Below are 20,856 nucleotides of genomic sequence, written 5' to 3'. Positions count from 1 at the left end.
CTTCTAACTAGTAATTATACAAAATTTAAAAATAACATTCAAAAATCAATCTTCCCTTTTATATATGTTAAATGTGCTCAAAACTAGAAAGGCTTAATTATTAAGAAATTTGCTTAATGAAAATGTATAATATAAATTTATATCACATGGCACAGAAATTGTACTTCTTCAATTTATGATGTCAAAAATACAACTATCAATATCAAATTTACTTTACAGAATTTTTTCCTTTTGGTACTTGGCGACTGAACCCAGGGGTACTTTAATTACTTGAGCTGCATCCCTACCCTTTTGAGATAGTTTTGAACTTTTGATCCTCTTAAAGAAATTTCAACAAAGATAATTTAAACTACTGTTTGTATTATCCGCTGCATAAGTAGCTCTTAATAATTTTTCCTACTTTCCTTTCTTTTTTTGTTGTACAGGAGATTGAATTCAGAGCCTTAAGCATGCTAGGCAAGCATTCAACCCATCAGCTATATCTTAGCCTTTTCTCATTTTTATTTTGAGACTGGCTTTAAGTTGCCCTTGCTGGCCCTTGAACTTGCCATCCTCTTGCCTCATTTTCTAGATAGCTAGGATTACAAGTTAAATTTGACCACACCTGACAAAAATTTAATTTTCACAGTGTCAATGTAAAAATAAAACAAATTGAAAAATTAATGGCATACTGAATGGATTAAAACAATTTGAAAAAATAAGGAGAAAACTAACTAATAAATAATAATGCTTGTCCAAATTATACATAAAAATAAAAGCAGACCATTTTGACATGCATCCTAAAATAATATATTATTGCATTTCTAAGTAAAGTCTAAGAAAAATATAAAATAATTGCAAATTAGCAATAGACCAGTTTCTCACAAACCTTGACATAGGCAGAATCATTCTTTCCCCATGATAATCGCTGTCACATTCATTTATGTATTCCCTTAGAACAGTTAATACTCGAACCATTCGGATGGCTTCCTGTCTTGTACAATTAATACTGTTTTTGTCACCATCCAAAACACATAATGTATCATATGAGGCTTTCAATCGATCAAAACAAGATTGAATGAAGTCTTCATGTATAACCACCTTTAAATAATGAGCCAAATAAAGATAGTTCAAGTTGCTCACAATGTAATCTAATTAAAGACAGTGAAATTTTAATATAAAGATAACTCTCAACTGTGATCATTTCTAACTATAATGAAATCTAAGATTCCTAAAAAAAAAACCAAAACTCAATAATATTAAAAAAACAATTATTTTCTAAACTAAACAAAACAAACCCCAAAGCCCATCTGAGTCCAGATGCAAATTTAAATTTTGGCAGTTTCAACATATTACAACTAATAATACATTCAAACAATTCTAATCATCTAAGATTAATTATGATGACACTATCTTTTATTGGCACTGTACAGGAAAAAATGTGGGTTATATATACTTGGCAACTTAGTTAAAATTGGCAACAAGTTAAAGAGGTTAACACACTAACCACATAATTATTTTAACCTAATAGCAGTGAAGGTTTTACTTTATTTCTCACCTGATTGACCTGTAATCTGGGGCCAAGGTTTGTGTATATCTCTTTAAGAAGACCTATAGCTCTGTTGGCAATGTCATCATTACTCTGAATTACAACCTAATTCCAAAAAAAGATTTCAGCATTAAAACTACTGAGATACTTTAATTTGGCACTTAAATTTAAATCACACTCAATTATTATAAATATAACCTTCAATAATTTAAGGATATCGATTTTAAACAAACTAAAGTAATGTAAAATTCAGTTTTCTGAATAATAAAGAAAACAAAAGGACACAAAGTACTTTGACCAACACCACTTGGCAATTTGTTTGCCAACTTGTGAAGTTTATAAGCAGTAATACAAATAAAAATGTTTAAGAAATTTTGTTTAACATAAAACACTATTACACTACTTTGCAACTTAAAACCTCCTGAAACTTTTGTAAATACATATCAATTCTAATAAACGAGTAGTATTCTTAAACTATGTTTTGAATCCTTGGTATTTTTCAAGGATGATCTAGTAAGAATTCGATAAGGGTAAAATGGGAAATTAAGGGAAAAAAGCAATTTAATAGACAATTTTAAAAAACTTTTACTAACTTGTTATCATTTATTCATAGTTATTTTCAAGTTAAAACAACTTGAAAATGGAACATGATAAAAAATATCTTAGTCTAGCTAAAGTTCGCTTATAGAACACATAAATTCCCAAAGTCATGTCAGCTAAAATAAAACAGATTAGATGTTAAGAGAAGGCAATGAGAAAATACATCCATGTATTTATTCTATCAAAGTGAGAAAGTTAATTTTAAGTAGCATATAATATTTATTCTGTAGCTTTTTAAATAAATCAAGTTAAATTGTCAATAAATATCTTTAAACACTTCCTAATAATAGTCATCTCATCTATTTGTTTACTGTGGCATTAAATGAATTTTAAAAACTTTAAGATGTATTTATCATATTAAATAAAAGTAGGAGAGATAATTTTTCATGGGGGAAGATAAAAGATGGTTCTAAAGTGAACAGAAAGATCCCAAGTGGTTAACAGAAGAAAGAACAAAGAAAAAAAAAGTGGGCAGGGATATGCATGACAAATAGTAGGTACATAACAAGAAGCTAAAGATAAATAACTGCATCCTTCTTGAATTTCTCTGTAAGCATCAAAATCACATAAAGACGTAATAAAAATGAGAGTCTATGACTAAAAAAAAAAACTACTTTGGGTACAATGTTTACAAACAAAAGTTATTATTTTTTACTTACCCTCCAAAGGTAGTCCAATCCTATTAATTCTAAGTCATCCATCATATAGGTTCTTCTTTTTGCTACTAGTTTCCCTTCTCGACAATTAACTGCTTTGAAGAATCTTTCAAAACACTTTATTCCATTTTTCGTTAATAGAGAAGGGTCAAGCTGAAGTATATTGCTTTCAAAAAAGTCCTTATTAATATCAGGATCTAGGTCTGGTTCATCCCCCATTAACATGGAATACCACTTAAAACAGGCTTCACGATCACTAAGATAAACTGCATTCTGTGCTAAGCACTTCCATATTTGCTTTGTCTGGGGAGCACAGAGCCACAGCTGGCCATCCTTTAATAAAAATCTTGGGAAAAGATAAATAAGCTGATTAGGATTCACAAAACTTTACCTTCAAAAGTATGTTATTCTTATATGCATAAAATAACATACATCAAATTTTAACCACATCATAAAAAGTAATAATTCTTGGGGCTGGAGTCATGGCTCAGTGGTACAGTGCTTGTCTACTATGTATGAGGAACTGAGTTCAATTCTCAGAACTACATATAAACAAATAAAGGTCCATCAATAACTACTAAAAAAAAAAAAAAAAAAATATATATATATATATATATATATATATATATATATATTGAGAGTGAGAGAGAGAGAGAGAGAATTTTAATATTTATTTTTTAGTTATCGGTGGACACAACATCTGTGTTTGTATGTGGTGCTGAGGATCAAACCCGGGCTGCACGCATGCCAGGCGAGTGCGCTACTGCTTGAGCCACATCCCCAGTCCAACTAAAAATATTTTTAAAGAGTAATAATTCTTCCAAAAGAACTAATTTCCAGATAGGTGGTTAAACCTATCTGGAACCAAATAACAAATATTAATTTATTTTAGGTCACCACAAAGTGCCAGCAACTTTGTTAGGTTGTTAGCTAACTTTGTTAGCACTTTTGCTGTCTTCAGAAACCTCAAATTTTTAAAACAAGATAGTGATTTATTTCCCTGTTTGTACAGTTTCCTTGGAAAATGAGGGATTGATTACACAAGCAACTATGAGAAATAACTCTTAAGATTTTAAGAATTAAACCTGCTTAAAATTTCTACATTTCTAAAAATATTTCCTTCATGTCTATTCATATTTAACAAAAATAACCTACACATAATTTAAACTTATTTCTATATCAGTAATTATTTAGTATGTTATCAGTATTCAATGACATCCTTTAGAAGATTTGTCACACAGCTGCAAAATAATCAAGGAATGATTCTACTTTAAGTAGTCTTTCCCTAATTAATATCCATATCATTCCTGTATTCTTTCACTCACTGTGCTTACTTCTTTGAATGAAAAGTGAAAGATATACTTATTTCAATCACAATCCTAATTTTATATTTAAAATTAACAAAGTAATGGTAGAGTCTTATCTAAACAAGTATGCATATTTATTTAATGTTTTTTGTTTTTTTTTTTAATTTTGGGTCCCTAATTAGAGTGTTCTAAATCTGAAAGGGGCCTCTAGCTTTTAGTTCTACTTTATTTCTCCAACCTAGTTTGCAAGCTAAGATGCAAAGGGAAAAAATAAGAAAAATCACTTATAAAAAGAAACTTTAAATTCAGATAGATGAAATGGGTAGTCTCAATATGACATACCAGATGCATTTCAAACATATATTCTCCCCAACCTGATTACCAGTTTCCTTATTAATCAAATTAAAATAATGCCTAGTTCACAAGATTGCCATGGTGTGTACAAAGATACCTCTTAGGTTTTTTCTCTTTAAAATACTGTACTAAATTAAAAAAAAAATGGGAATTACGGAAGATCTTCGGTTTCTAAATTTTACTAACAAGAATAGATAAATTCTAATTCTCTTTTTCTTTGCTTGTTTCAATAAACTTAAGGGAAACAATACATTGTCATCAAAAACAATGGATCAGTAGCTGGGGATGTAGGTCAGTAACAGAGCACTTGTGTAGCATGTGTAAAGCCCTGGGTTCAATTCCCAGTACTTAAAAAACAAACAAATAAACAAACAAAAAAACCCCACATAAACAATGAATCACTTTGGGAGATATTTTCAATATGGAGAAGCAAGCCTTTTTTTCCTAAGTTGTTAATAAAAAAATTTCAATATCAGAAGAAAATGACATCGTATTTTATTTCAAACTGAAATAAAATATCTGTCAACCTGGCAGAACATAATATTCTTTAAAGTTGCCAATGTCATTCTTAATAAAAAAAAATAGGTTACATGGTCAAATAAATATTTGTTCATAAATTATAACCTGATTCATGAGTAAAAAGAAACAGCTTAAAGAAAAATTCCCCAGAATTAATATATATAAAAACAAAAGGCTTTATCAAAGATTAATAGTTTGGGCATTTTTCTTTAGCACACTTATGGTTCAAATACAGTCTGTTTTGTTATGGTAACTGCATTCCTAAGAAATCTTCATCATTCAAGGCAAACACACATATGCAAACCATGGCAGTAAAATCTAAGGATCACTGAGCAAATTCTGCTTGGATTATATTTAGCTTTCACTTAAAATATAGATAAGCCTTATATATATCATGTTACTGTATACAGCTTTCAAACTGCCTTTTTTAGCCACTGATAGAATATATAACATTGAGGTGCATACATTAGCTATCAATAGCAAACATTAACTAATTATTTTATCTATTTTAATATATGTAAATATATTAAGAATAAATGTGCCAGGTGAGGTGGAGCAGCCTGCAATCCCAGTGGCTTGGGAGGCTGAGGCAGGAAGATCATGAGTTCAAAGCCAGCCTCAGCAAAAGTGAGGCGCTATAAGCACTCAGTGCTACCCTGTCTCTAAATAAAATACAAAATAGGGCTGGGGATATGGCTCAGTGGTCAAGTGCCCCTGAGTTCAATCCTCAGTATGTAAAAAAAAAAAGAAAGAATAAACATGATTCTCACACAACTAAATACAAACTATATATAAAAATTTTAAATATGTCTTCCAAAATTCCTAAAACAACAAAAAACAGATAAATTCAACCAGATAATTTATAAAAACACATAGAAAAATACAAAATTTTTCATACAAACACATAGAAAAACTGTATGCAAACATTTTGATGTGAATAAACATTCCCTTTCAGGGTGAATAGCCATTAATAAAGAGTTAAGTCAACTGCACTGTTTATCTGTGCCTTAAAGAGAACATTACTAATTCCTTGAAAACAAACCTAAGGAAGTTAAGCCGTTCTTGGACTTCTTGAACATGACTGTATCTACTGCCAAGTCTCACAGTTTGTGGGTCATAGTTTTCATGGTCTGCAAATAAATAAAAATATGAATTATATGATATGTATATGTACATCTAGTTAACTTTAGCCAAAAGAAATGTCAATAATTACTTATGGTCAGAAAGTATGTAATAGGGAAATCTACATAGTCAATATATTCAATTTTTATCCTCAAAAAGATAATATAATCTTCTGAATGTCTGTTACAAAAGTCTATGATTTCACTTCAATGAATTTTTTTATTGAATTAAAATCTATCATTTATCTTATTTATTTTTTGTTCTTATTAGTTATACATTTCAGAAGTATTTTGACATATTTCCCTTTAGGTGTATAACTTCCCATTCTTCTGATTGAATATGATGAGGAATTGCACAATTGTGTATTCATATATGCGTATAGTAGAATTTACTATCTTTCCTATTCCAATTTGTTTTCTTCCCTTGGCTAATTTTTGAAGTTACTCAACAATGAAGCTCAATTTAGCAGGCTTAGATATAGATACAGATCAAAAATTCTCCTTTTGAGCCTGGCAGTAGTGGCCTGTGATCCTAGCAGTTCAGGAGGCTGCTGCAGGAGGATCTAGAGTTCAAAGCCAGCCTCATAAACGTAGAGGTAATAAGCGACTCAGTAAGACCCTGTCTCTAATTAAATACAAAATAGGGCTGGGGATGTGGCTCAGTGATCCAGTGCCCCTGAGTTCAAACCCTGGTACCCTGGTACAAAAAAAAAAACAAAAACAAATCTGTTTTTGAAGTATTGAATCCGTTAGTGTTTCATCTCATAGTGGGTAGAAAAAGTCCTGTTTTTTGATTTTAAAAAGCCAGAGGAAAAAAATTAAAAGCAATTACTGTCATTAAAGTAGTGGACAGTTAATTGTTTTGTAGATGTGTGTGACATGCTTTATTAAAATAGGTAGAACAGGGGCTGGGGATGTGGCTCAAGCGGTAGCGCGCTCGCCTGGCATGCATGCGGCCCGGGTTCGATCCTCAGCACCACATACAAACAAAGATGTTGTGTCCGCCGAGAACTAAAAAAAATAAATAAATATTAAAAAATAAATAAAAATTGAGTCTTTAAAAAAAAAATAAAATAGGTAGAACAGAACTAAAAGATCTACCCCAACACAAAGTTTTGTTTTAAAAGACTTTTATTCCCAAACTATGAAGCAAGGGTGAAAGAATAAAAATCATGTAACTCCTCTTCAGTAATAGATTCTGATACTTATAATACAGAACCTGGTATTATCTCCATCCTGAACCAAAGAATCATGTGTTGAATACCTTCTGAAATTGGTGAAAGTATCCAAGTTTTCAAAATGCCCAACTTTTTTGTATGTGGAAATCTTGACTTGCAATAAAAGTGGAATAGCATATTTAGTATATTTTTTCATGCTCCCAAATATTTCAACTCACTGCTTCTTACTTCCACATACATAAGCATATGCCAAAAACCCTAAAAACTTCACTGTATGCTTCCATAAAATTCATCAATTGCACCAAATCTCAGGACGTCAAGAGGTTTTAAGACAATAATAAAATTTTGTTGTAAGCTTTCTGTTTTTCTCAGAGAAATAATCTTGAAAAACATTTGGACAAACTTTAAACTGGAACACATTAGCTGCTTTTCATTCTTTTTGAAGAGTTTATATAGAAGCCCCCCAACTGTGATTACTGTGTTTCTGAAGGAAATGTGAAAGAGATGTGAATAACTTTATATTTTTATATAACTTCAAACTTGTAAGACAAAAATAATAAAAGTGTTCTTTATCCAGATCCATTTATATTTATCTACTCACTAACCCTCCTACCTACCTCTTATATTATTTACTAATCTTTAGTATTAGGAATAAGAACAGGAGTGCTCTACATTGAATAACATTCCCAGCCCTTTTGAAGAGAATGGCCTTGAATTTGTGATCCTCCTGCTCAACCTTCTGATCAGTAAGGCATGCACGTGTCATGGTTAGCCTGACAATTTAAAAAACATTAAATCATTTATCTAATGCCATACAACTACCATGTTTCCCTCATTAAATAGTGGAATACATTAGATTTAGAAATACATTTTTTTTAAGATACATTTTTTTTTAGTTGTCAATGGATCTTTATTTATATGTAGTGCTGAGGATTGAGCCCAGGGCTTCATACATGCCAGGTAAGTGTTCTACCACAGAGCCACGACTCCAGTCCCTGAAATACATTTTTAAAAATGATAATTCCACTGACTGGGTAGCTAAAGAAGGAAGATTTCAGGCTTGTGGTCAACCAAAGGTGGGGGGAAAAATTAAAAAGTCAGAATGTCAGTTTGTTTCATCAAATATGCATTACTTGATATCAAATATTTAGGGTGTAACTATAACTTCATTAAATGGGCTGGGTGCCATGACACACGCCTATAATCCCTGCATCTTGGGAGGTTGAAGCAGGAGGACCATAAGTTCAAAGGCAGCTCAGCAAGAAGTCAGGTGTTAAGCAACTCAGTGAGAACCTGTCTCTAAATACAATACAAAATAGGGCTGGGGATGTGGCTCAGTGGTCCAGTGTCCCTGAGTTCAATGCCTGATACCTCGAAAAAGAAAAAAACCTTCATTAAAAGAGACAGAGGATCATATGAGGTTAAAATGCACATATGCTGATTATCCAGACTACCTTATCAGCAAATGGTCTTTATTTATTGATGATATCATTCAAAGTAGAGACGAAATGAAGAAAAAAATTATCATTGGAGTTGATATGTAGCAGGCTCCACTTCTTGAAAAAACCTTGAAGGTTTTTTTATCTTCCAGAAGGCATGAGTTTATAAAGAACTAAGAAGTAAAACACCTGGTGACAAAAATTGTCCTGATTATGTATAGACTTTTAAAATATAATTTCCTAACCAACAGACCATAGTATTTACATAGCATTTATATTGTAATAGGTATTATAAATGAACTAAAGATGATTTAAAGTATGATGTGTGTCGGTAAACTGCAAATTCTGTTATTTTGTATAAGAAACTGAGTATTCAGAATTTTGTTATTGGTAGTGGATACAGGCACCAAGTTATTCAGATACCAGACAACTGTACAATTATAAAAACCAACTCATTTCCGTTTTTCTCCTTTATAAATAAATATGTTGTCATTTGAGCTAATTAATATTAGAATAAAACAAAAAAAAATCAGGAAATCTATGTTGATTCTCCAATTAATTTCATCTTATCATACATACCTCTAGCATATAGTTCTATGTGCTTCATGTAAGCTGCAAGATTCTCTGCTACTAAAGTAACTAAGGCATGATTGTGCTGAAGTTGGCTGATTAAATCATGACGATAAAAAACATGAGGACTTCGCTGAGTTTGACTGAAATGAGAAGAACTCAACAGTATAATTAGGCAAATAAATATTGTGGAAATGGAGTTTTCAAAGTAAATTCTACTTACCACATGAATATTATATTTATAACACAATATGGTCAATACCTTCTCTTTGATAATAAAATATAATGTTAGCAAGAATAATCCAAAAAAAAAAAAAAAAAAAACTATTTTAAGGGCCTGGGTTGTGGCTCTGTGATGGAGTACGTGCCTAGCATGTGTGAAGCCCTGGGTTCAATTCTCAGCACTGCATATAAATAAAAATAAAGACCTTCCTCCCCAAACTGAATTTTGATATTTTTATTCTACATGACAGTAATTACTCAGTAATATTCAATTTACTGTTGTTCAAGCAAATGTGTTATGTGAATAAGAATATCAAGGAGTCAGGGATTTAGTTCAATGCTATAATGCTTGCCTATAATGCACAGAGCTCTGGGTTTCATTCTTAGCACCACACACACACATAAAACAAAAATGAATAATAGCCATTCAATGCGCATTATGAAAAATATTTGGTATGCAAACAGTTTTGACTGTGGATGCTACAAGAAAAATTCTTTTCTATTTTATCATTTCCAATTAAACCAATCAACTCCTCACAATTATTACTCTTCTACTAGTGATGAAGCCACCAGCCTTGAAAGAGTATCATTACTGCAAACAAAAAATAAATGTTTGATAAATACAAAAACAAATAAAAAAACAGAGCATATAGGGTGGGTGAAATATAACCAAAATATGTCCTTCCTAAGTAAACACTGTATTTTCTATAGTAATTATCTCCATGAAATTTCCTTATTTTTATCAAATATTATCATAAAATTTGTACTTTGAATTCAAACAGAAACTCTATTTAAAGACATAATCATATCAATTTAGAACTCAAGAGAATCTTGGCAATCATTACCTTAAACAGAAGAAAATGTTTTTACAAGATTAAAGAATCTGATATACCTAGTTAAACAATCTTTGAACTGATTCGTTAACTAGGCATCTTAATTGTACTTATGATATTCTTGTGATAACATGTAGTTTCCTCCATGTTAATTTTCCATTCATGTAATTAATTCCAAATACATGAAAAGAAAATAAAAAGAATAAATCATTCCAATAACCACAAATTAGCAACTGAGATTGGTCATTTAAATTATCTACAAAATAATTTCAGAGTAAACAAATTATTTAAATAAAATTTTGTCATCTTTCATAATTTAAATTCATTATGTAGTTGAAATTGTGTAGTTTAACTTTAAAATTCAAAAAAGGTTTTAATCTCACTTTGGAAAATGGTATTCCTTAGTATGACATATAAAGTTAATAATAGCATTGAAAATGTTTGATAAATCAATTAGGCAAATAACAATGATTGTATAAAATATTATTATGTGGGATCTACAATAAATTGTTAGTTATGGGTAGAAAAAGAGCCAAAAGGGCAGAATAAAATTAAGAAGTGAGATAAAATACCAAGTATCATAAGGCCAATTGTTGAATGTCAAAGACACTTTTGAAAGAAGAAGCAGGACTTTGGCTCCAGTACTTAATTGCTTAAAGATTATTGGAACTATCACATAATTGATCTGTGTTATAAAATATAAAGTACTGAATATAATCAAAGACCCTTCTTCTGTTCCAAATACACCTTTCTCTAAGCTTTGTTTTTCAATATCGTTTTCTTTCTTTAAAACTTGTTTTTATTGATATCCTATTTTCAATAAAATACTTACAAAAATAAGGAAGTTCTTGGTATTAAAAAACCTTACCTCAAATTTTGAGGAGCTTCACCAAACAGACTGCAAATCTCTCTTATTTGTTTCAGGGCAGGAATTACCCACTTGTCATTTGTGCGGAGTTCTTCTATAAATCGATCTATCCATTGAATCTTTTGTGTGTCTCGATCCTTACATATATTAAAAAAAAATTGTTTTAAATGGACGAGTGTTCTACATAATTCTAACCTCAAATGTTTTTGAGAATTATCAGAAAAGCACTTAAACTCAGCAGATAAATTTTATGATGAAGGCTTAATAGTTTAATCAAACAAAAGGTACATTCTTTTTTTGAAATTATCATTAAAACTATGACATGTAAAGCACTATTATGAACTCAATGTTTCATGGCTTTAGCTATCTGGATCAACATATATAAACAGTTCCTAAGTATAGGAACATTAATAAAGTATGAATGTGGGCACTGTATTAAATATTTTGTTAGGTTCTCATTTTGTAAAATGTAGCAAAAACACAAAATTCCAATTATTTACATGTGTTTGGTACTGCTATGCTTTCTTTTTTTTTTTTAAGATTTATTTTTTAGTTGTAGTTGGACACAATACCTTTATTTTACTTATTTATTTTTAGGTGGTACAGAGGATGGAATCCTCTGAACTGTGCTAGGCAAGCGCTCTGCTGCTGAGCCACCACCCCAGCCCCTGCTGTACTTTTTTAATCAGCAAGAAACACAATATTTGTATTTCAGAAATACTTATAAAAAAATAATCAAATAAAAAAAATGAACATTGTAAAATTTAAAATTCCTTTAAGTATCCACTTAAAAGAAAATTAGAAATACTGAACAATAGGTTTATTTCAGTTATTCACTCTTTGTTTATTTGCTTAACCTTGTTAACTACAGTGATTAAAAAGTTAGATGCAGATACTTAACAGATTTTCAGTTAAATAATCCTGTTTCTGTACATATTTGGGAAAGAATAGGCAATACTTCAGTGATTATATTAAGGACTTTAAAATATTTACAGTACATGAATATTAAATTTGTCACTGCTTTTCAAAGCACTTTGAGTAACAGACTTATTAGTTTCCCATAATGATAACAAATGAAACCTTAAATTGATAAAAGCCAAACACTTTTTGCTAAATTTAGTGAAATCCAATACTTATTAATGTGGCAAGGTATAAGACGGAGTGCCTATGATAAATAAGAATAAATAATAAACCCTGGTTGAGCCTTTATGATAAATGTACTATTTTGATTTTCTACAACATTCCTTTTATTTGTAAAATATCACTTATATACAAGATCCTCTTAGCCATTTTAGATAAATATAAAACATTTAATGAACAATGAGAAGGAAACATAACATCATTTGATCATATAACCCAACTAGATTATTTTCTTTTTATTACATCTGAAGATTTAAATGCATCAATACAAATTTACTGTATTACTAATTACTGGAATTGGAAAAAGCTACTTGAGACTTTATCTGTCTATAGAGAACAAACATGATAATTTTTTTTGTATCTTTTTCAGAATATGAAAAAACTCAGTTTCTGAGGACAACTGTGAATACATAGAACTAAATAGTTCACAACATAACTTAATTTTCATTTTTAAAGTACCACTGTTTAAAATGTTCTCGTACATATAAATAATCATAATTATAGTTAATTATATGTATGAATATTTATGACAATACTTTTTTTAATGAAGGCAATCAGTTCAGTGTTTATTTCTGAACCATCACAATCCTGGTTTTTCACAAATCAGAAGTAATCTTGGGCTTACCTGACTTGTTAAATAAAACTCAAGTACAAGCGAAACAAAAATGCCTGCCCTCCAAATACTAAAGACATTCTTTATCAGTCCTTAGTTACTACTTCTGCTTTTTTTTTTTTAAGGAAAAAACATCATTATCATTAAATTTATGAACTATTATAAATTCACCACTATAACTGACAAAAGTCCACATAATCGAAGCTAACAGATAAAATTTGTATAAAATTGAATACTTAACAACTAGTAAACATCAAAGACATAAGTTAAAAGTGGGGAAGAGTGAGCTATAATGATTTGCTCATAGGGAAGCCAATATTTACATTAACATCTACTTTTATGCTTCCAAAGTCCCTATTCAGCTTAAATTATATGTGACCTTAGTGCCTTGTATTTTATATAGTACAATTATAATAATAAATTATTTAGCTATAAAACTATTTATCTAAAGTTGTTAAAAATGCATAATGGATAACAGATAAAACTTATTGAAAAATACCAAATAAGGTAGAAAGCCATATTTATATGACAAAAACAAACTAATTCTTCAGGCTTATTTTAAAACCAAAGTAATTAAATAAACTAAAACTATCCTACAAGTATATTATCTTAAATGTTAAAGGAAAAAAGTTAGAAATGGTAGGCAAATAAGCACTTCTGTACCTGGGAACAACTATAATCTAGTATTTTTATGTGGGCACTGAGAGCTAGGTCCATGATATCTACAGGTACATCATCACTATGAGCCAGATTCCAAAGAAGATTCAAAACTTTGTGAGCCATCACACCATCTTTATCATCTTCTGCAAGACGGCGTATTAGCTCAAGTAGCTTTTCACGTTGCTTTTTACTTGCATTTGTCCAACTTGCCTAGAAGAAAAATTAAAAGATTAATATCTCATAACTTTATACCTTTATTTGTATTACATCATCACTACTTTAATCTATTTGGATAAACTAGGCATTTTCTTCAATACACATCCACAGATGGGTGCATATACATACCCACCACCAAATTACCAAACTATTGGTATTCAGATTGAGAAAATAAAATAGAACTCATAAAACAGACTCTCTAAATTCTAGGAAAAAAAAAAATCTCCATTTACAACTTTAAGCTGTTTGATGCTTTTCATTAAGAAATTACATAATTATGAGGCTGGGGTTGTGACTCTAAATGGTAGAGTGCTGCTTAGCACGTGCAGAGGCCTGGGTTTGATCCTCAGCACCACAAAAAAATAAAAAATTAAAAGGTATTGTGTCCAACCACAACTAAAAAATAAAATATTAAAAGAAAAATCACATAATTTACAACAGAAAGAAATACTTACTTTAAAATACTTGCTACAAACAAAAAAATCAGTCATGAAGTAAAATGTATTACACTTTCAAACAAAAAAAAGCAGAGAAAAAGTTAAGAATATTAAGATAAAAAACAAACAAAACCCCTCCTACTTACAAAAAGATAAAAAATGTGACCTGTATTTAGATTAAAAAATTCTACATTTACTAGGTGAGATACTTGTATAAAGATGGAATATATTTTTCATTATTCATCCTACTGAGCACACCTAAAGTTTCTAGACATACCATAAAAATAAGCATGAATCTAAAAAATGGAGAGCATAAAAAGCAGAATAGAAAATGGCGCAAAGATTCCAGACCAGCTAGAGACTCAAATCTGAGGATGACAGATGTCATCTTTAAAAGCAATGATACAAAATACTATAATATATTATTAAAAATATTTAAATAACAATTCAGAAAGCAGGAATACAGAATCAAAAAGAATAGGACACAAAAACAGAAGTTTAATCTGTAACATCAATAATTCCATTAAGTATAGTAGTCTAAATAGAACAGTTATAATGCCAAAATTAACAGGAACTACTTACAGTATAAAAAAAGAAAGAAAAAAAACAAGCTTGGAGGCAAATGGTTGCCAAAAATATTCAAAAATTAAAGGAAAGCAGAGTCGATGAGTTTTCGTATTAGATAAAAAATAAGACTTCAGATTTTGGGAAAATGAAGCTAAGTAGTGAGTCCTGATCTCAAAACACAGAAAGGAGTACTTAGTAAGAAAAAGTAGAATTGAAAAAAATTGACAAAATAATGCATTGATAATGCAAAATACAGGAAGTGAAAGATCAAATTAAGAATCAAACAGACCACATTATGCTAATACTGGGTAACTTTAACAGTTCTCACAGCCAAATAGGTCATATAAAACTGATGAAAGAATTCTGCGATTAAAAATATAATCAATAATATGGACCAAATACACATTAAAGAATATTATTGGATCGAATTCACTTTCTTCTCAGCAGCACATACAACACATACAACTATATGTTATATCACCAAGAATTCTTAGCAAATAAAAAAATAAAAGAGAATTACTTGTATTCTATCAGAATGAAATTGGATATCAATGCTAAGATTAAAAAAAAGGATAATAATCACCTGGAGATCAAATAATACGTTTAAAAATCATGAATAAAAGAAATCAGGAAAGAAATAAAATATTTAGAAGTAAATGAGAATAAAGATAAAAACTGACAAATGACTTGACCTTTATTTAGAATAAAGGCCTCAGGAAACACAATTAGATAAATACAAAATGAACACAATTAAAAACAGATCTTATGGCTTCAATCATAGGATGATTAATTATTAAGAGTAAAATCCAAGAGGAAATACAGAAAGTCAAAGATCAGTTCAATACAGAATTAGAAATTCTAAAAAACAAAGCAAAAACAAAACAAAACAAAAACCCAAACAACCAAGCAGAAATCCTTGAAATGAAATAATCAACAAACCAAATTATAAATTTAATGGGAAGCATCATCAACAGAATAGACTACCTGGAAGACAGAATCTCAGGCAATGAAGACAAAATACATAATCTTGAAAATAAAATTTACCATTTGGAGAAGATGGTAACAATCCTTAAACAGAACTTCCAAGAAGTATGGGATAACATGAAAAGACCAAACTTAAGAAGGAGCAGAGGTATAAACCAAAGGAATGTTCAATCATTTCAAAGACACAATATTAGAAAATCCCTAAATCTAAAATGCAATGAAAAAATCAACTACAAGAGGCTTACAGGATCCCAAATGTACAAAATTATAGCAGACCTACACTAAGACATAATGCAAATGACTAAAATACAGAATATAAGGATAAAATCTTAAAGCCTGTGAAAGAAAAAAAAAAAGACATTGCATATAGGGCGAAACCAATTCAGATCTCAATTGATTTCTCAAGCAAGAACCACCTAAGCTAGGAGGTCCTGGATTAATATATTCTAAACTATCCTAGTTGTGGAAAAATTTCATATCCAGCAAAATTAAGTTTCAGATTTGGAGATGAAAATAAAAACCTTCCATGATAAACAAGAGTTAAAAAAAATCCACAACTAGAAAGCCTGTATGTACTACAGAATATTCAACCAAATATTCCATGACAAAGTGTGGGGAGGGGAATGATAAAAACTAAGAAAAAATGATAAAAACTAGAAACAGTCTAATTTAAAACCAAAAATTAATCAAAAACCAAAATTTAATCAAAACAACAGAGAATACAAACCAGATCAATAATAACCTTGAATATTAATGCCATAAATTCATTAATCGAAAAACATAGCCTGGTAGATTGAATTAAAAAATAAGACACAACAAGATGCTGTCTCCAAGAGACTTACTTCGTAGAAAAAGATATCAAAAGACTGAAGGTGAAAGGATGGGAAAAAACATGACTCATATGGATTGTGTAAACAAGTTCCCTCGTGATATAAAATGAAGTGAACTTCAAGCTAAGATTAATCAGAAGATACAAAGAAAGACATTTTATATTACTTAAGAGAATTATATATTAGGATGAAATAAGAATAGTAAATATTTATGCCCCAAATGATGGAGCATCTAACCCTTCCCCAAATCAAACAAACCCTTCCCAACTTCATGAATCAAATAAATAACATATAATACTGGGTGACTTTAACATACCTCTCTCACTCCAGGATAGGTATTCGAAATAAAAACCTAATAAATAAACTAATACAACTAAGTAATACACTCAGTAATTTAGACTTAATGAACATACATAGACTATTTCATTAATCTCAGCAGCACATGGATCCTTCTCAAAAATAGACCATATGTTGTGCCCAAAGTAATTCTTAGTAAATAAAAAAAAAATAGAGATAATACCCTGCATTTGATTAGATCATAATGGAATGAAACTAGAAATCAATGATAAAATAAAAAATAAAAGCTACTCTATGGACAGTAGGAAAAAAAAATCAAGGATGAGAATATCGATATAACATCAAAATTTCTGGGACACTATGAAGTCAGTACTAAAAGGAAAATTCATTACATTAAGTTCATTTAATAAAATAATTAAAAAATCAAATAAATGACCTAACATTACCTCTCACAATCTTCAAAAAAGAACATAACACCCCCAAAAACAGAACAGTAGAAAATACAAAAAATTAAAATCAAAGCTGAAATCAATGAAACTGAAAACAAAAAAGAAACAAGACAAAATTAAAAGTTGATTCTTTGAACTAATTAAAAAAATTGATAAGTCCCTAGTCACAATAATAAAGAGAAAAAGAGAGAAAACTCAAATTACTAAAATAAGTGATGAAAAAGGAAATATGATGATGATATCACTGAAATTTAAGAAATAATCAGAAAGATTTTGAAAATTTATACTCAAATAAAATATAAAATCTTGAAGACACAGATAAATTTCTGGAAGCATATGATCTATCCAAACTGAACAAGAAGGACATACATAATTTAAACAGACCAATTTCAAGTAATGATATAGATTATGCCATCAAAAGCTTACCAACCAAGATTCTCAGTCAAGTTCTACAAGACCTTCAAAGAAAAATCAACACCAATATTCCTTAAGGTATTCCATGAAATAGAAAAGGAGGAAACCTTAGCAAAACCAGACAAAGATATGTCAAGGAAGGAAAACTTTAGACCGAATCCTTGATAGATGTATGTGCAAAAATTAAATAAAAATTTGGGTAAATCCCATACAAAACTATATTAAAAAGACATCACACCATGATCAAGCAGTGTTCATACCAGGGATTTAGGGTTGGTTCAATAAATGTGAATCATTGCATCAATAGGCTTTTTAAAGAAAGAATCAGGAAAAGCATTTGACAAATACGACACCTCTTTGTGTTCATAACACTAGAAAAACTAGGGAGAGTAGAAACATTGCAAAATTTCAACACTGTACATTACCCAAAGCCAGCTTAATTCTAGACAAAGAAATATGGAGAGTTACTGGAACAAGACAAGGATGTCTCTTCTTACCACTTCTAATCAATATCCTTTAAACTCAGCCAGATCAATTAGAGATAAGAAATTAAAGGGATACAAACAGGTAAAGAAGAACTCAAACTAGCACTACTTGACGATGACATGATTCTATATTCAGAAGATCAAAAAAAATTCCACCAGGAACCTTTATAGACTAGTAAGTAAATTCACCAAAGTAGCACATTATAAAATCAGCACCCACAAATCAAATGCATTCCAATATATATGTGATAAATCCACTGAAAGAGAAATTAGGAAAACTATCCTGTTCATAATAGCCTCAAAAACAAAACCAAAAACAAAACCTTGAGAAATCTAAATGAGGTGAAAGGCCTCTACAATGAAAACTATAAAACAGTAAAGGAAGAAATTGAAGAAGTTCTCAGGAGATGAAAAGACCATGCTGCTGGACAGGCAGAATTAATATTATCAAAACAGCCATGTTACACAATTTAATGCAATTCCAAATAGAAGACAAAAAAGAGACATGCCCACATAAATATAGTTATCTCATAAATAAAGGCACCAAAACATACTTTTGGAGAAAAGATAGCCTTTTCAACAAATAGTGCTGGGAAAAATGGAAAGCCAGCTATAACAAAATGAAATTAACCAGTATTTCTCACCTGTACGAAGCTCAACTAAAGTTGCTCAAAGACTTAACCACTAGAATAGAGACCCTGTGCCTACTAGAAAAAGTAGGCCCAAATCTTCACCATATCAGCCTAGAATCTGACTTTCTTACAAGACCCCTAAAGTGCAAATAGTAAAATCAAGATTCAATAAATGGGATGGAATAAAACTAAAATGTTCATGTTATTTCCTTTGCTTGAAGAAGCAAACAGCCTACAGAGTAGAAGAAAATCTTTATCACATGCACTTCAGATAGTGCATTAATTGATCTCTAGGATATATAAAGAACCCAAACAACTTAACACCAAGAAAACTAATAACCCAACCAATAAATGGGCTAAGGAACTAAAGATATTTCACAGAAGAACAAACATAATCGATCAATAAATATATGAAAAATGTTCACCTTTACCAATTATAGAAATACAATTCAAAACTATGATAAGATTTCATCTTCAGTCAGAATGGCAATCATTAAGAATACAGATAGCAATAAATGTTGGCAAGGATGTGGAGGAAAGGCACACTTACACATTGCTGGTGGGACTGCAAATTGGTACAACCACTCTGGAAAGCAGTATAGAGATTCTTCAGAAACTTGTAATGGAACCACCATTTGACCCAGCTATCCCACTCCTCAGTTTATATCCAAAAGACTTAAAATCAGCACACTACAGTGATGCAGCCACATCAATGTTTACAGTAATTCAATTCACAATAGCTAAACTATGGAATCAACCTGGGTGCCCTTCAACAGATGAACCGATAAAGAAAATGTGGTATATATACACAAGTATTACTCAGCTTTAATGAAATGATGTCATTTGATGGTAAATGAACAGAGTTGGAGAATAATAAGCCAATCCTAAAAAACCAAAGGCCAAATGCTTTCTCTGATACACAGATGCTCAATTACACAGGGATTAGGAGGGTGGGCTAGGGAAGAATAAAAGATTAGGCAGAGGGAACTTAAGAGAGGGAAGGGATATAAGGTTAGAAAGAACAGTAGAATGAATTCTTATTGAATTCTTATTCTATATGTATATATGACTGACCAGTGTAATTCCACATTATGTACAGTATGACCAGTGTAATTCCGTATTATGTACAAATGAGAAGTTATTCTCCATTTATGTATTATGTGTCAAAAAGTATTCTACTACTTTGTGTAACTAATTAGAACTAATCAAAAAAAGAAAGTAAATATATTAACAATTTATTGGAGACACATACATATACGAAACAGATATACAAGTATGCAAATTATAATGATACATCACGTCTTATATGTATAGAAAAACTTAGTATCAGAATACTATCATTAAATGTAAAAAGAGACTTTCAAAAACAAATCGTAGTTTCTATGCTTAGTTATTTCTAGTTTAATACAGCTGGGGTAGAAGTTAAATCAAAAACACTTGAGAAACTATCTTTAAGTCAATATTTAGATATGTTCTGTGTATTTCTTCCTAAAAATATACCAATCTTCTTTTCCAAAATACAACTGGATTCTCAATTTTAGGATATCTTTTCCTTCCTAGTTTCTTTATATTAGGAAGATTCATCTGTGAGCTAGGTTGTTCTAACTTGTTAATTTTCACTGCTATAAACTTAAAAGTAATTTCAGTTCATCTACTATGTATTTTATACATCAAAGGCATCTAATTTTCAGTTTGAGGTTAATACAAATAAATTTGCTAAAATAGTGTACACATCCCAGATTTCCTCTAGGGTTTATTCAGAAACTTAATTGTTAGGTCAGAGGATGAGAAACAAAGGACAAATATCAAAACTATTTTCTAATATGGTCAGAATTAACCAAACTTTCTCCAAAAATGTAATCATGATTTTGAACCAAAAATCTTATTTTTAATTAATGGGTTAATGAAAATATTTGTCTAAGAACATATGGCTTTAC

The 20,856-nt window shown here is 30.2% G+C and overlaps 1 protein-coding gene across 5 annotated transcripts in view; it reads right to left on the bottom strand.

Annotated features, from left to right (window-relative positions):
* LOC124106574 (probable ubiquitin carboxyl-terminal hydrolase FAF-X) overlaps positions 1-20,856 on the bottom strand; it is a 117,947-nt gene that overhangs the window by 62,686 nt on the left and 34,405 nt on the right. For 4 of the 5 annotated variants that reach the window (XR_009228614.1, XM_046464251.2, XM_046464252.2 and 1 more), the window contains exons 13-19: positions 13,612-13,818; positions 11,196-11,332; positions 9,282-9,430; positions 6,007-6,094; positions 2,788-3,130; positions 1,538-1,633; positions 869-1,080 (exon numbers count right to left, since the gene is read on the bottom strand). Coding sequence is in view for 4 of the 5 variants with exons in the window: in XM_046464251.2 (XP_046320207.1) it covers positions 869-1,080; positions 1,538-1,633; positions 2,788-3,130; positions 6,007-6,094; positions 9,282-9,430; positions 11,196-11,332; positions 13,612-13,818 (1,232 nt within the window). In the remaining variant the exon portion in view is untranslated. The remainder of the gene's footprint in view (positions 1-868; positions 1,081-1,537; positions 1,634-2,787; positions 3,131-6,006; positions 6,095-9,281; positions 9,431-11,195; positions 11,333-13,611; positions 13,819-20,856) is intronic. The other variant, XM_046464250.2, reaches the window with a different exon arrangement.

Source organism: Marmota monax, unplaced genomic scaffold (assembly GCF_021218885.2).
Source record: "Marmota monax isolate L192 unplaced genomic scaffold, Marmota_monax_Labrador192_F-V1.1 WCK01_AAM20220418_F8-fsc00260, whole genome shotgun sequence".
In the NCBI taxonomy this organism is placed as follows: domain Eukaryota; kingdom Metazoa; phylum Chordata; class Mammalia; order Rodentia; family Sciuridae; genus Marmota; species Marmota monax.
The sequence above is the reverse complement of the archived record's forward strand: the minus strand, read 5'-3'. Positions and strand labels throughout refer to the sequence as shown.